Raw genomic sequence first — 16359 nt, 5'->3', positions numbered from 1 at the left:
AAATTGTAGGAGCAGATGCTGTTGACCATATTTTACCAAACAGTAGCATTTGTGTTTTGACTGAAACAGCATTAGAAAACTAGATATGGATAAAAGTCAATGGTAGGTTTGTTTTTTTCTTCCAGGAATATTTCTTATAGATGATCAAAGAGGCCCAGAAAGGGGAAGTGTTGCAATCAATATTAATCCAGTTAATAATAGCATTCATAGTAAAATTTGAATCCTCTGATATACTGTTAAATTTCTTTCTACACTATCAAATCCGCAAATCCTGGAACTGCAAAAGAATTTTGAGACTGTTCAAAATAATTAATCCCTGTACAAGATGAGGCTCTCTTGCAAGGTTATGTAATGCTGATGAAATTAGCCTATTTTGAAAGGCTCCTCAGCTTTTACCCTTTCTTACAAATGCCAAATCATTTAGTGACCCCCGATTTAAAGAGAATTTGGATAGATTAAGGTTGTTGGTTTTGGAAATATAATACTGTAGGCTTCTGTAAAATATTTGAAATGTCATTGTTTTAAAACTTTCAAAGATACCACTTGTTTGCCTGTTGGTTAGAATGCTAGTGAAATAAATTTTAATCTTTTATGAATAATTTCATCATAAGAAAACTTAGCTAGGTAAAGCTGTTATACAGCTATGGAATTCTTCCTGAGAAGTAAATATCTTACATATAATTGATTATCTAAAGTAGTTTCTTTCATGGAATATCTGATAATAGGTTTATCCTTCTCTTGTCAGTATTTCCTTGTAGGTTGAGCCTGTGGATTTGCGTATTTTTAATTGTGAATCACTATTATAGGAGATACATACATTTTATCTACTTTGCAGTTTGGGATTAACTTTATTAGAATTATCTTTAATAAATGGGATTAACTTTATTAGAATTATCTGTAATGTTATTTTGCTTATATCCTTAACTTTATAGACAAACATTAAGAAACTAGAGAAAATTATGTTCTAGTGACATTTCTATAGAAGAATAATCTCTTTTTCCCCTTCTTTTTTGAAGAGAGATGAGGCAGTCATCATATTTTTGTAAAGAATTTGTAGACTTTGCAGAGCTCTCCTCAAAATAATCTGGCTCAGAGTCTTGGCATATCCTCAGCAGATGTGGTGCAAATTAGATGGCAGAGTGCTGGGTACAAGTTGACCGTAAAATAAGGCATTAGGTTAGTAATGCTCAAATAATACTTTGGGTTTTGAGTGTTACAGAGAAGTCAAACAACTGATACTTAATATAAAGAAAAATGTTCTGAGAGTGAAATAACTGCTTGAGGGAAGGAAGGCTTCTTCTATTTTTTATTCACGAATTTACAGGAAGACAATTGTGTTACACTTCCTTAGGAGTCATTCATTTGTGTATTTGTTACTTTGGCTTTACAAACATGCGACAGATTATTAAAATGCAAGCTGTGAGTGGTTTTTTTCTTCCAAGAAAGCATGCTGCAGGGCAACTTCTAGGGTTGGTTCTAATCTAGTCCTATGCTCCCACACAATGTGCATCTGCACTTAGGTTTCAGTATTAGATAGCTCACATGTTTATTTTAAACTATGAAGAAAGAGTTAAAACATCCTGAGAATGCTAGTAAGTGTGTATTTCAGAAGGACTCCCAAAATTTGAGTTTAAAGAAGTAAACTCCTGTTACATGACAAAGTTACTTAGAATCACTGCTGTTTCCCTCTCTTTCCCTTACCTTCTCCCTGTCCCATACATACTCCCAACTGTGTTCCAGAATGGTGGCACATAAAGTAATAAATATTAATTTCCTTTTTTTTTTTTTTGAAACAGAGTCTCACTTGATCACCCATGCTGGAGTGCAGTGGTATGATCTCAGCTCACTGCAACCTCTGCCTCCTGAGTTCAAGTGATTCTCCAGCCTTAGCCTCTTGAGTAGCTGGGATTACAGGTGCACACCATCATGCTTGGCTAATTTTTGTATTTTTAGTAGAGGTGGGGTTTCGCCTTGTTGACCAGGCCGGTCTTGAACTCTTGATTTCAAGTGATCCACTTGCCTCGGCCTCCCAAAGTGCTGGGATTATAGGCATGAGCCACTGCACCCGGGCCCTTATTTTTTCTTTGGTTAAACTTTTAGGAAAAAAGTTTGAGCCGCTTTTAATTTTGTTTCTGTTTATAAATAAATTATTAGAGATAAACTTTTTGTATATTAGGAACTCTGTGTATATGAGTTCATTGAGCATATTAATGAGGATAAATCTTCTAGAAATAATAGTTGTTAACTTTAAGTGATCTAAAGAAAAGGAAAATTTTTAGTTTTCTGGGGAATGAATATTCATGACCTTATCTTAAATGAGGTTATTTTTTCTAGTCTGTTTACTAAATTTCTACATGTTGTAACCTAATGAAATTTTATTTCCCCTTTATTTAAAACAAAACTATAATTACTGTCTGTTAAAAAATCTTCCCATCTAGCATTCTTATTTTTTCTAACACATTAATTTTCCTGGGCCAAACCATGTTCCTGATATGCATTATTTAAGGCTGTTATATAATACAATAAAGTTGTAGAAGTTTCATACCTTGAAGAATCTTAGCACTTATTTAATTCAGACTCATTCTAACATAGATGATAAAACAGATCTGCAGGGTTGGGCACAGTGGCTTATGCCTATAATCCAGGAGTTTGAGAGCAGTTTGGGAAACATAGTGAAACGCTCTCTCTACAAAAAATATGTATATAAAAATAGCCCGGCATTGTGTCACGTACCTGTAGTTCCAGCTACTTGGAAGGCTGAGGTGGGAGGATTGCTTGAGCCTAGGAGGTTGAGGCTAGAGTGAGCCATGGTCACACCACTGCACACTAGCCTGGGTAACAGATTGAGACCTTGTTTCAGAAAACAAAACAAACAGATCTACAAAGATCAACCTGTCTTAAGTCAGTCATATAATCTCTTTGTATAATAACTCAAAATACCATCTTCTCACCTCAAACCTGGTGCTTTTTTTTTTTTTTTAACAAAATATGTTCTGTCCAAATTATTTTGTTATTTTGATTCCTAAAATAGAAATAGAAACTAAGAAAAATAAAAAGCAACTCCTTTATAATATATGAGGACTTTTTCAGTTTCAAATCAGAAAAACCCAACTCAGAGTACCTTAAACAAAAGGAGACATTTATTCACTTACATAACCTAAAAGCTCTGACCTGGATTCAGGTGCTCAACAGATCTCAAGAATATTTCTCTTTTTCTCTCTCCCTTCCTTACCCTCCTCCTCTTTTCTCTCTTCTATATGTATGTTATTTTCAAACACGCTCCCACAAGTAGTGGCAATATATAGTTCCTAATAGCTTCAGGTTTACATTCTGCCTACTTTACCAACTATGATGGGAAGAGAGCTACAATTGGAGCAAAAATTTTTAGGGTGAGTTCTGATTTCCCTGGATTGAGGCACATGCCTATTCCCGAACCAAATATTCTGGCCAGGGAATGGAATTCTCTGGGACATGTGTCTAAAGCTGATGTATAGAACCTGCCACCCCCAACACAGGGATAATAATAGTTTTCCAAAGAAAAGTCAAGGAGGAGAAAGAATGTTGGAAGAGAGAAAAGTATCAGTTGTCTGTTTCATATTTTTTCTCAACAATTCTGTAGATCATCTACAACTATTTAGTGTATAGCTTACGATATCATAGAACTGAAATACTGTAACACTCTAAACTTTAGATTATTTGTAGACAGGAAAAATAAGAGATCAAAGAAGCTGTGACTTTATTCAAATCACATAGTTTCAAATCACATAGTTTGTATACATGCTGTTAATAAAACCCGGGATACCCGAGTACAAGTTTTAGCCTTATATTCACATTGAGGTCCAGTTCCTGGTTTTGAATGAGATAATTATGCATAGTGGGACTGTTTTCTGATCCACAAAATAGAGATGATAATATTTATCTTGTAAAGTTGTGGTAGTATTAAAGATACGTATAAATGTTGGCAGGTACCTTAATAGATGGTAACTACTGCTGTATGTTGTCATTGTAATAAAAGCCGTATTTCTTCCTTTGTTGAATTGCTTCCCTTTAGTAATCTTATTGTGATCATTCTGAAACACAGATTTCCGTTGCTTCTTCAAGCAAACACCATTATGTTGAAACATCTGCATTATTTCTAAGTTTAGCAGTACCAGTGGAAAGTTTACTGAAGTAGAAAATTACTTTTTTAACTAAGGAGTGTAGATTGTGAATTCATCTTAGAGAAGATGATCTGAATATTGATGCCTAGAATATGAACAAAACATTACATATCTTGTGCTATGATATTAAAGTAGTATCCTGTTCTGGTAGTAGTATGGCAGTATCTTAGGTCTGAAAGATGTATATAATCTGTACTTTAAAGTCTGTTTTTTAAGAGATTAATCACAAGAGATTTACATAAAACAAGTAAGATTAAAAATAAATGGTGGATTAGAGATACATCAGGCAAATTTAAATTTCAAAAGCAGATGACAGGGTCTCAATATCAGAATAGCGTTTAAAGCAAAAAGCATTAAACTGGATCAAAAATGTTATTTTACATTACACGGGGTCCACTCCAGGTGAAAACTTAGCAGTTATGAACCAATGTGCTAAGCATAACATCAAAATGTATTAAGCAAAAGCTGAAAGAAATGAAGAATAGTTGGTAGAAAAGCAGTGATAGGAATTTTTAATGTACTTCAAAACTCAAAAAGAAGGTACAGTCATGTACCACATAATGATGTTTGAGTCAGCATCTGACCTCATATGTGACAATGGTCCTATAAAATTATAATGGAACTAAAAAGTTGCTATCACCTGGTGACGTAGCCATTGCAGTGCAATGTATTCACTCATGTTTGTGGTAGTGCTGGTGTAAGCAAACTTGCTGTGCTGTCAGTTGTATAAAAAGCATAGCACAGACAGTTATGTTCAGTACGTAATACTTTATAATGTTAAACAAATGCTACTAGTCTACATGTTTATAGTACTATACTTTTTTATTATTTTAGCATGTACTCCTGCTTGTTTAAAAAATGTTAACTATAAAACATTCTTTAAGCAGATCCTTCAGGTGGTATTCCAGAAAAAGGCGTTATTGTCATAGGAGATAGCAGTTCCACGGGTGTAATTGCCCCATAAGACCTTCCAGTGGGACAAGATGTATAGGTGGAAGACAGTGATATTGATGAACCTGACCTTGTAGAAACCAAGGCTAAAGTGTGTGTGTATTTATTAGTTTTTAACAAGAGTTTATAAACAATAATAATAAATTTAAAAATAGAAAAAAGCTTATAGAATAAGGATATAAAGAAAAAAATTTTGTGTAGCCGTGCAATGTGTTTTAAGCTAAGTGTTAGAAAAGAGTCAGAATTAATTTTTTGTGTTTATAAAATGAAACAGTTATAAAATGCTAAGGTTAATTTATCAAAGAAAGAAAAAAAATTTTTTTTAATAAATTTAGAGTAGCATGTTTATAAAATCTACAGTAGTATACAGTAATATCCTAGGACTTTACATTAACTCACCACTCACCCAGGGCAACTTCCAGTCTTTCAAGCTCCATTTGTGGTAAGTGCCCTAAACAGGTTTACTATTTTTATATCCTTTATACCATTTTTACTGAACCTTTTCTATGTTAGATACACAAATACCATTGTGTTACAGTCACCTATGATACTGAATTCAGCAATATGCTGTATGGGTTTGTAAAGTAGGAAGTGTAACATAATAGCCTAGGTGTGTAGTGAGCTATACCATCTAGGTTTGTGTAAGTATATTGTATGATACAATGATGAAATCACCCAGATGCAGTTTCTTTTAAGCAACACAATACTGTATATAGGTGGCTTGAATAATAAAATAATGAAATGTATTTTTTCTGTCATTCATAAAACAGTTACCAATCTTACGAATTAGATCAACTACAAAACAAAAATCTCACTCAAAAATCAAAATTTATAAGTTCTATTTCTTGATTACAATTCATTAGAACTGGAGTTTTTTTTTAATGTTCAAATTTATATGGAAATATAAAACCATGTTTTAAATAGTTTTTGATTCAATGAGGAAATGTAAACTTACATTAGAAATTAAAATTAATAAGTAGAGATTTATAAAGGCAAAAATGTATCATTTGAACTAATAAATCTAAATACTGATTGCATGAAATTGCCAATAAAATCAATACATATTTTTAAGCCAGTCAAGGAAAAAAGAAAAGAGGGAAACTGAAAACAAGACATTAAGCATGAGAAACGAGATAAAACTACAGTGTGGAGGTGATGTTAAACATTATATTCACGTTTGTGCTAATCATTTTGGAAATTTCAATGAGAAATGGGCAATTTTCAGTGAATATGTCATCGTAAATGCTTTAAGGCAAGAGAAAAAATCTGAATAGACCCTGCAATAATGAAAATGTCTAGGAGCCCTCAAGAAATATTTGGTTTAAATTGCATTTCAGGTGGCTGCTTATCAAACCTTGAAGTATCAAATAATTATGTTATCTAAATTGGACCAGGTGTTAGAAACTATGTAAGACTTTACAGGTGGCTGCTTATGTAGCCCTTATACCTTAATCTGATAAAATAGCTTATATTTAAAAAGAGAGAAAACCAGAAAGTACAATTCAGGGAAAATTAATTTTTTTCCATTTGGCCAAAGTAAGAGTACATTCAAGGGAATTGTGAGAGGAAAGAGTGGAAAAAGAGGTTGGAGTTATATTTTTATGCTGTGATTAAATTATAGTGTGTGATAAATTGCTCTTGTTTGGGTAGAATACCATTTAACATTTTGGATTAATTGGCAACTGGATTAACCTTAATTAAAAAAAATCTGAAAGTGGTATAAAGGATGGATTACAGAATGGATAAAGGGTAATAAATCAGTTGGCTATGGCAAAATTGCAGGAAGAAACTGAAAGAGGCCACAGAAAACCGAAGCTGACGTTTTGAGTAGTATTTTGAAATCAAAATCTGGATTTTGTCAACTGAATAGATGTGTAGGAATCAAAGATGAGTAGACTAAATGAACTTAATCTTGATTTGTCTCTCATTTTAGTTTGTAACGTTAGTGTGTATGCATGTATGTGCCAGGTAGTTAATATGCTGTGTCTCTTACCTCCATTCTGCTGCCTGGGCTTTTGCCATAGTGCTGGAGTTCCCTCACTTCTCTTTTCTGTAGCCCTGTTATATCACAGCTGTCTTTCAGCTATGTTTCCTTCCTCAAGCATAAAGAAGATGGCAGGATCATATCGTAGTTGATTAGAAGCTGGGGATGTAGTTGCTGACTAGTGCTGGGATAATATCTACTATATCTGTGCATATAGTAATTGACTAGTGATAGGATGATACCTAGTTCCATTACATATGAAGATAAATGACCTTACTTCATCTATAAAATGTTTTATCAATAGTACCATTCTTACATGGTTTTATGAGTATTAAATTATGCATTTCTAAAGACATTTAGAGCAATATAAAGAATATGGTATGGGCTCAATAAGCGGTGGTGGTGGTAGTTATTAGAAGGCCTTCTAGTGCTAAGAAAATAGTGAATATCACTGATGGAAATAAAGTTTTCCACATAAAAAAGCTTCGGTTTTTGGAAATGTGTGTTTTAAGTATTTCTGAGATTACCAGGTAGAAATTCCAGCCAGATGTTGGAATTATGCACTGGCAGTTGGGAGTAAAGTCATATTGAGGGAGATAAGTTTTGGAGTTATTATGTAAAATTGGATAATTAAAGCACTGGAATAGATTGGATTGACAGAGGGGAAAATCTTTTGAGATATGCCTATATTTAGCAACAAGAGAAGAGACAACCAATAAAGGTTGGAAGAAACCGTAAGAGAGTAAGTCCTATGACACAAGCAGGGAAGTTTCAGAATGGGTGGAAAAAAATCAGCCAGGCTCTTCCTGTTCTCCATCATGGTGCAGGATCAAGGTGAAAAGGAGAACCCCATGCAGAAACTTTGCATGTGCAGACTCTGCCTCAACATATTTTTAGGAGAAACTGGAGGCAGACTGACTTGAGTAACCAAGGTGTTGGAGCAGCTCACAGATCAGAACCCTTCGTGTTTGCCAAAGCTAGGTGTACTGTTAGATCCTTTGGCAACAGGAGAAATGGAAAGACTGCCGTCTGCTAAACAATTCGAGGAGCCAAGGCAGAAGAAATCCGGGAGAAAGGTCTAAAGGTGCAGGAGTGTGAATTAAGAAAAAATAACTTCTCAGATACTGGGAACTTTGGCTTTGGGATCTAAGAACACATCGATTTGGGTATCAAATATGACCCAAGCATTGGTATCTACAGCCTGGACTTCTGTGTGGTGCTGGATAAGCCAGGTTTCATCATTGCAAATAAGTGCAGGACAGGCTGCACTGGAGCCAAACAGAATCAATAAAGAGGAGGCCATGTGCTGATTCCAGCAGAAGTATGGTGGGATCATCCTTCCTAGCAAATAAATTCTCATTTCTACCCAAGAGGCCAATACAAAGTGTTCAGTGAAATGTTTAAAAAAAAAAAAAAAAAAATCAGCCAGCAGCCAGGATTGGACTGTGAAAACAGTAGAAAATTAGTTGTTGAGAAAGCATTAATGACCATTAAGAAATCAGCCTCAGGTGGGCGTGGTGGCTTATACCTGTAATCCCAATACATTGGGAGGCTGAGGCAGATTTCTTGAGTCCAGGAGTTTGAGGGCAGCCTGGGCAACATGGCAAAACGCTCATTTCTACTAAGTAAATAGATAACCTTCATTTCTACTAAATAAATAAGCAGACAAGCAGGGCTTGGTGTTAATGCTCCTATACTCCCAGCTACTCAGGAGGCTGAGGCAGTTGAACCTGGGAGGCAGAGGTTGCAGTGAACCAAGATTGCACTACTGCACTGCAGCCTGGGTGACAAAGTAAGACTATGGCACACCTCTACCCTCCAAAAAGAAATCAGCCTCATAATAACCAGTTTCTCTGGATTAAGGAGTAAGAGCTTCTCAAGAATTGCTATTTATAGAGAGGGAGGCTGATAGTTTGAGAGAGATACAGAATCTAGGGAGAGTGTGGGTTTTTGGTCTTTCAGTTTTTTGTCAGCTCTGGATAAAGAATAAAGATTACCTGAGCATATTATTTAGAGACAGATGGAGAGAATAAAGGCACATGGCAGATAGGAGATAATTAATAAAGCACTTGCCCACAATAGACCCTCATTGAACAGGAAAAGACATCAAGCATGAAGAGATTTTAAGATGGGAGAAGGGAATTTTGAGTGTTCATGTTGGATGATCTCAGGGTTCCCAGTAAAATAGGAGCTGAATTCATTGAAGATGTTGTGTTGGTCAGGATAAAAATTGAGGTTGGGAGAACAAAGTGCTAAAAATCATTGTGGTCAAGAGTTTAATAAATGTATACCCGAAGAGTTATTGAGTGATACGGGTTTGAAATAGGCAAAGGTATAGGAAAGAGGGCTGGAAGGAATATTAGGAGGAGCACTAAATGGAATACTTTTGAGGTCCACCTCCTGGTCTGTGAACATAAAGGAGTTGAAAGAGTAATGGCTGACTTTTGAGATGATGGCCAGGAATGTGGTGCTAACTTTAGCTAAAGTTAGAATGTGTTTAAAGTTGTATTTGAGCAAAAAAGGTTAAGGATACAGTTGACTTTGATAATGTGAAAGCTAGGAATGTCAACCCCCTGCACAGTTGAAAATCTGCATATAACTTTTGAGTCCCTAAAAACTTAACTACTAATAGCCCACTGTTGACCAGAAGCCTTACCCATAACATAAACAGTCAATAACACATATTTTGTATATATATTCTTACAATAAACTAGACAAAAGAACATGTATTAAGGAAATCATAAGGAAGAGAAAATACATTTACAGTACTGTACTGTATTTATTGGTACCATACATTTATGTCTTCTGTTTACAAGGTGAAGCATCTGTCTGAAATGGCCAGCAGCTACAGCTGTACATATCTACTGTACATATCAAGCAAGTCAACTTATTCTTGTAATGTCATGACTTTTGTCTACTTCTTGAGAGCACTTCCATCACCACTATTGGCACCTCATATGGGTCTCAGGGTGTTACGGTTTACAGAGTTGCACTAAACACAATGAAAAATACACAAAGAACCATAAGAGAGATAGCTTTTTATTGCAATATACAATTTACTGGAGAGATGAGCTGCTCATACAGAGATGATTAGTGTCACACAGTGCTTTAAACAGATTCTTGCAACCCTTGAGCTCATTGCAGTAGCCACAGAAGGTATCTATGAGATTTTAACGGTAGTACAGCATGTACTACAGTTAATATTATGTAGCTATGATTTAATGCTGCATCTTTGCATTTGTTTACATGGTATCATGTCTGGTCTTAAAAATTCTATGCATATGTTATAATGCATTTTAACTTTTTATAATAGACTTGTATATATCTTATGATAGTAAGTGATAAAACAGACTGATAATCTACTTATATTTTACATATTCATGACATAGACCTAACTTTTTCTTAATTTTTTAAATATTTCTAGGCTATGTGTTTCATCTGCAGGTTTTATAAAATTGTTGCAAATCTCTGAAAAATTATTGAAAAAAATCCAGATTTATATATATATATATATATATATATATATATATATATATATATGGACCCACACATTTCAAAACTGTGTTGTTCAAGGGTCAGCTGTATAAATAATTTTCTTCACAATTAAAGTGAAAAAGGAGAGATACTACTAGTAGAAAGTAGAACTATACCCTCAGAGTGTGTGTGTGTGTGTACACACACCTACATATATAGTTACAGATAAATTTAACTTAAAAGTTTGTGGTTAGAGAATAAAACTGGCCCTTGATAGTCTTAATTTACATAAAAAATGAAAAATTTAGGCCAGGCACAGTGGCTCACGCCTGTAATCCCAGCACTTTGGGAGGCCAAGACGAGCAGATTACTTGAGGTCAAAAGTTCAAGACCAGCCTGGCCAACATGGTGAAGCCCCATCTCTACTAAAAATTAGCCAGATGTAGTGGCACATGCTTGTAATCCCAGCTTCTCAAGAAGCTGAGGCAGGAGAATTGTTTGAACCTGGGAGGTGGAGGTTGCAGTGAGTTGAGATTGTGCTGCTGCACTCCAGACTGAGTGACAGAGTGAGACTCCGTCTCAAACCACCCCGCCTCCAAAAAAAAGAAAAATTTGAAAACATAGAGTATGTTTTAATCTCCAAGAGCTTTAAAATTCAGCCCTTAATTCATATGTATAAGCTTCTTCTGTAAAATTTTAATTCAGTATGGACTTTCCACTCATTTGAAATCCTGTATTGCAGATATTAATTCAGTTTTAGTGAGTTTGCATCATGGCTTAGAATGAGAAGGTCACATTGGAGACTCTGGAACAGATGCATGTGAGCCTCCCAACTTTTTAATTTTTGTTAATCTAGAAGTGTTGAATTTCTGGTGCTGACAAGGCAGCAGGTAGATAAAAATTGCAAAGTTAAGAAATAGACTAATTATGCATAATTTTGATGGTAAACTAATTGATTAAATTTTAAGTATGCTTTTGTGTAACTGCATCTGATGTTTGATCCTCATAGGAACCCTGTTAAGAAGGAAAGGTACATATTATTGTCCTTGTTTTCTTTCAAAAACACATAAGAGTTTGTATTTTGACTGTCAGCATTCAAATTAAGTCTTTTGATTATAAAATATATGGTCTTTACACTGTGGCCAAAATCTTAAATCAGTTATCATGATTTGAAATGGTTTATACCTATTTTTTAGACATTTATACATATATACATGTTTTTAAATTGTCTATAATATCATGCTCATCTTTGAAAAGATGCTAGAAATACTACAGTGGATACCTACATACTTGCTATTCGATGTACCTGGTTTTTTGTTGGTTTGTTTTTCCAGACAGAGTCTCTTTCTGTCTTCCAGGCTGAAGGGCAGTGGCATGATCTCGGCTCATTGCAACCTCCGTCTCCCAGGCTTAAGTGATTCTCATGCCTCAGCCTCCCAAGTAGCTGAGACTACAGGTGCACACCACCACACCCAGCTATTTTTTTGTATTTTTGGTAGAGATGGGGTTTCACCGTTTGGCCAGGCTGGTCTTGAACTCCTGACCTCAAATGATCAGCAAGCCTCGGCCTCCCAAAGTGCTGGGATTACAGGTGTGAGCCACTGCGCCTGGCCCATTTTAAAATATGCTTTATACTTTTCATTACGAAGAAGAAGGATATCCAGAATTTTTAACACATTGGGGGGATTTAGATGCCAGTAGTAACTTCGAGAAATAATTGCAAATTCTTTTTCCTCTTGAGTATACCTTCATTTAAAGTAGTTTTCTGTAAGTTGCTTTGCACAGTTAAACTTCTTAATGTTGTTTATTATTTGCCTTATATTTCTAGGTTGAATTTTTCTTAAGTCACGTGTCTAATAGAAAACCCCCTAAATGCCTCATTTATTCCGTATCATTAGTGAATGCATTGTTGTACATATTAGATTTTTCTCTTTAGATAACTCAGTTTCCCCTATTAAATGCCATGTGTATTATATATATTTATGTTTTATTTTTTAGTAAACTATTGAGAACTAGATATATTGTAATCATTTGTAATACTTATATTTTTAAAAACATTTTGTTTTTCCCTGGTTTCTTCAACAAAGAGATACATGTTGTACAGGGATAGCTTTACCTCTGTTGGAGGATTATTGCACACATTTACATCAACTGCATACTCCTGTTTTTGCTGGGCTCTAAGGCCAGCATTACTTTTTGCTACTGCTGTTTCTGCCTCCTAAAGGCAATATGCCTCGATCTAGTTTGCTGATTCTGATATGCTTTCCCCTGGAAAGTAGGTAATCAAGTTTGTAAGGAACTGTGTGTTTAAGGAGCCCATAAATCTTTATGAGGAACACTAGGTGTAAAAAGTATAGCTGTAGGGCAGAGGCCTTTGACACGTTTTGCATATTCAGTGGCCTTTGCCTATGGGGTTCATGGGTCAGAGCGCTGTTGTGACCTTTGAATAAATGGGGTGTTATGATAATTGTTTTAAGGGAGAAGAGTAATTCTGATATTATCCTTAGTATTAACATTGCTCTAATTTATTATTGAGCTGGATTTAAGTATTAATCATTTAAGGTCAAATTTCTAATGTATATATGTTCTTCAATGGCAACAACCCAGTTACCATAGCAATTTAGTGAAATAACTATAATGGAACATTTTTTTTGAATTTGGCTTCTCTTTTTTTTTTTCTGTCCACCAGGGAGTAACTATTCCCAGTCAGAGGCGCTATGTGTATTATTATAGCTACCTGTTAAAGAATCATCTGGATTATAGACCAGTGGCACTGTTGTTTCACAAGATGATGTTTGAAACTATTCCAATGTTCAGTGGCGGAACTTGCAGTAAGTGCTCTAAATTCTCATCCTTCCATGTATTGGAACAGTTTTCTTATCATATCCAAAAGTTTATATAAAAATTTAGAAAGAAATTTACCATACTTAAAATTTATGCAGGAGACTATATTTCTGAAGCATTTGAACAAATTAATTAGCTTGGTTGTTCAAGTCATTGGCCTAAAGAAGCCAAGAGCAATGGTTTTTAATGTAGTCGAAGCCAAATTATATTTGTAAAAGAAATATTCTGTGCTATAACCACCAAATACAGCCCACATCTCACCAGCTGACTGAAAAACCTGTCCCATCAGAGGTCCAGCATGAGGGTAGCAGAGAGATTCAGCAATTTGCTGGTCTTACGGGAGGGATCAATTCCTTAATATCTTAGGAAGACTAGATATTGACAGTAATAGTGACAGAAAAGGAAAGGAAGAAGTGATAAGACATGGCAGCAAGCCGAAGTATAATAAGGAAAGAATAGGAATCAAAGTATGTGGAATGTTAGAGAAAACCTGGATTTAGATCTAGATTCCAGTCCTAGATCTGCCATTAATCTACTGTGTAACCCTGGGCACATCATCTACCTCTCTTTGAGTTTGCTTGTCAGTAAAATGAAGAGACTTTGAAATCTGAAACTTCCTAGATAAGTACTAAGTACAGATTATGTCACTGATGTCTGCCTCTAGTTTATTTCTCCCTTTTACCCTAACCTCTGTAAGTGTACCTCAGTCATCCTGATCCTATTCTACTTCTCCAGTGTTGTTTATCTTTGTCAAATAGGTGTGATCATCATCGTGAGAATGTTTCTGTATTCTTAGAGACAGGTAATTTTATCAGAGATCACAGATTTATTAGTATAGCCTGTTAAAACCTTCTAAAGAGTCTTATTGATGCTCTTTTCATCTCAGTACAATTTTTTAAACTGCTAAACATAAGGTACTGGGCTGTTGGAAGTGACTGACAAAGGAATGTAACCGATTCATAGAGAAGGAAAAAGGAAGAAAAAACTTATGCTCTTCCTATAGTATTGATTTCAGTGTAAGAGCCAAGAGAAAGGTATAAAGTATCATGGAGTTATTAAGAGAGAAAAAACATTCACTTTAGTTATCTTTCCTAATTTTCTAGTTTCTTCTTATGTTCTGTGATTTAATACTGTAGTAAAGCTTTAATAAAATATGAGTTATATGTAATTAAATGGGAGGTTGTGAGGCTAGGTGCAGTGGCTCACGCCTGTAATCCCAGCACTTTGGGAGGCCAGAGAAGGCAGATCTCTTGATCTCAAGAGTTCCAGATCAGCCTGGGCAACATGGTAAAACCCCATCTCTACTAAAAATACAGAAATTAGCCAGGCATGGTGGTGTGCGCCTGTAGTCCCAGCTACTTGGGAGGCTGAGGTAGGAGAATCACTTGAATCCGGGGCACAGAGGTTACAGTGAGCTGAGATCGTGCCACTGCACTCCAGCCTGGGTATCAGAGTGAGTCTTTATGTTAGAATAATAAATAAATAAATAATAAATAGGAGGTTGTATGTATAAATTATAAATGCTGCATTCAGAAAAACGTTTGAAGGTTGTCAGTTTCTTAAAGGAAGTTCACCAGCTCTTTAATGAACGTTAGAGAAAGCATACAGTTTTCGACTGGCATTAAAACTAAAAGAAGTGGCCTAACGCAGTGGCTCATGCCTGTAATCACAGCACTTTGGGAGACCGAGGTAGATGGATCATCTGAGGTTCAGGAGTTCGAGACCAGCCTGTCCAACATGGTTAAACCCCCGTCTCTATTAAAAATACAAAAATTAGGCATGGTGGCGTGTGCCTGTAGTCCCAGCTACCTGGGACGCCGAGGCAGGAGAATCACTGGAACCTGGAAGGCAGAGATGGCAGTGAGGCGAGACTGTGTCACTGCACTCCAGCCTGGGCGACAAGAGGGAGACTCTGTCTCAAAAAAAAAAAAAAAAAAAAAACTGAAAGAATTATTATACGCAATGGGAAAGAGCTTGAATTGAAGTGCAGCAGAAGGAAATTAGCTGGATAAGAATGTAGTGATGAAGAATAGACTAGAAATGGAATGTGTGACTGACAGTTAAAGGATCCTGAGTGGGGATAACAGACTTGACTTGATAAATGCTGAGATGTCATGATAATACTTGAGGCTTAAACCATGTTGTAAGGACAGTTGTATGTAAAGTTATAATTGCAAGGGGAAAAAATAGTGGAAAGGAAACCAGTAATACAACTTGCCTTAATGCAGGTATGCTAGGACAATCAAATGGGATTTCATTAGTTTTTCATTTGCCATTTCTAGCCAAAGATTTTGTAAAAGTTTTAATCCCAGTCAGGTGAAATATTCACAGAAAGAAAGAAAAGTGAATCTGAGACTTGAAGACATTAATGTTGATATTTTGGTTTTAAACGTGTTTTAAATCTGCTAAAAGCTTCTCACATGAAAATATTAAGTGGGTACTTCGGAGTATGGGTTTGAATGTAGGTAGGAGATAATATCAATATTTTGGGCAGCATCAGGAAAAAGAGAGTAGTTAAGCCTTTCATATAAATATGGTATGGCATTTGGGTATGGGAAGGCTTGGAGGAAAGGAAGGAAAGGAGATGGTGAGGACTAAGTTAAGAATGGCAACTTCGGCCGGGCGCGGTGGCTCAAGCCTGTAATCCCAGCACTTTGGGAGGCCGGGGCGGGTGGATCACGAGGTCAAGAGATCGAGACCATCCTGGTCAACATGGTGAAACCCCGTCTCTACTAAAAATACAAAAAATTAGCTGGGCATGGTGGTGCATGCCTGTAATCCCAGCTACTCAGGAGGCTGAGGCAGGAGAATTGCCTGAACCCAGGAGGCGGAGGTTGCGGTGAGCCGAGATCGCGCCATTGCACTCTAGCCTGGGTAATATGAGTGAAACTCCGTCTCAAAAAAAAAAAAAAAAAAAAAAAGAATGGCAACTTGGCCGGGTACGGT

At 35.9% G+C, this 16359-nt stretch overlaps 1 protein-coding gene and 1 pseudogene across 3 annotated transcripts in view; both read left to right on the top strand.

Moving 5' to 3' along the window:
• Positions 1–16359, top strand: part of PTEN (phosphatase and tensin homolog) — a 97942-nt gene that overhangs the window by 65052 nt on the left and 16531 nt on the right. For both annotated transcript variants that reach the window (XM_032245605.1, XM_032245604.1), the window contains one exon: positions 13259–13400. In XM_032245605.1, the coding sequence (XP_032101496.1) occupies positions 13259–13400 (142 nt within the window). The remainder of the gene's footprint in view (positions 1–13258; positions 13401–16359) is intronic.
• LOC116528379 lies at positions 2758–10630 on the top strand (annotated as a pseudogene). The gene has a single exon (XR_004259002.1). The product of XR_004259002.1 is annotated as a 60S ribosomal protein L11-like (transcript).

This window comes from Sapajus apella, unplaced genomic scaffold (assembly GCF_009761245.1).
Source record: "Sapajus apella isolate SASKATOON/1434 unplaced genomic scaffold, GSC_monkey_1.0 scaffold58, whole genome shotgun sequence".
Lineage (NCBI taxonomy): Eukaryota > Metazoa > Chordata > Mammalia > Primates > Cebidae > Sapajus > Sapajus apella.
This window is presented reverse-complemented; position numbering and strand designations above follow the sequence as displayed.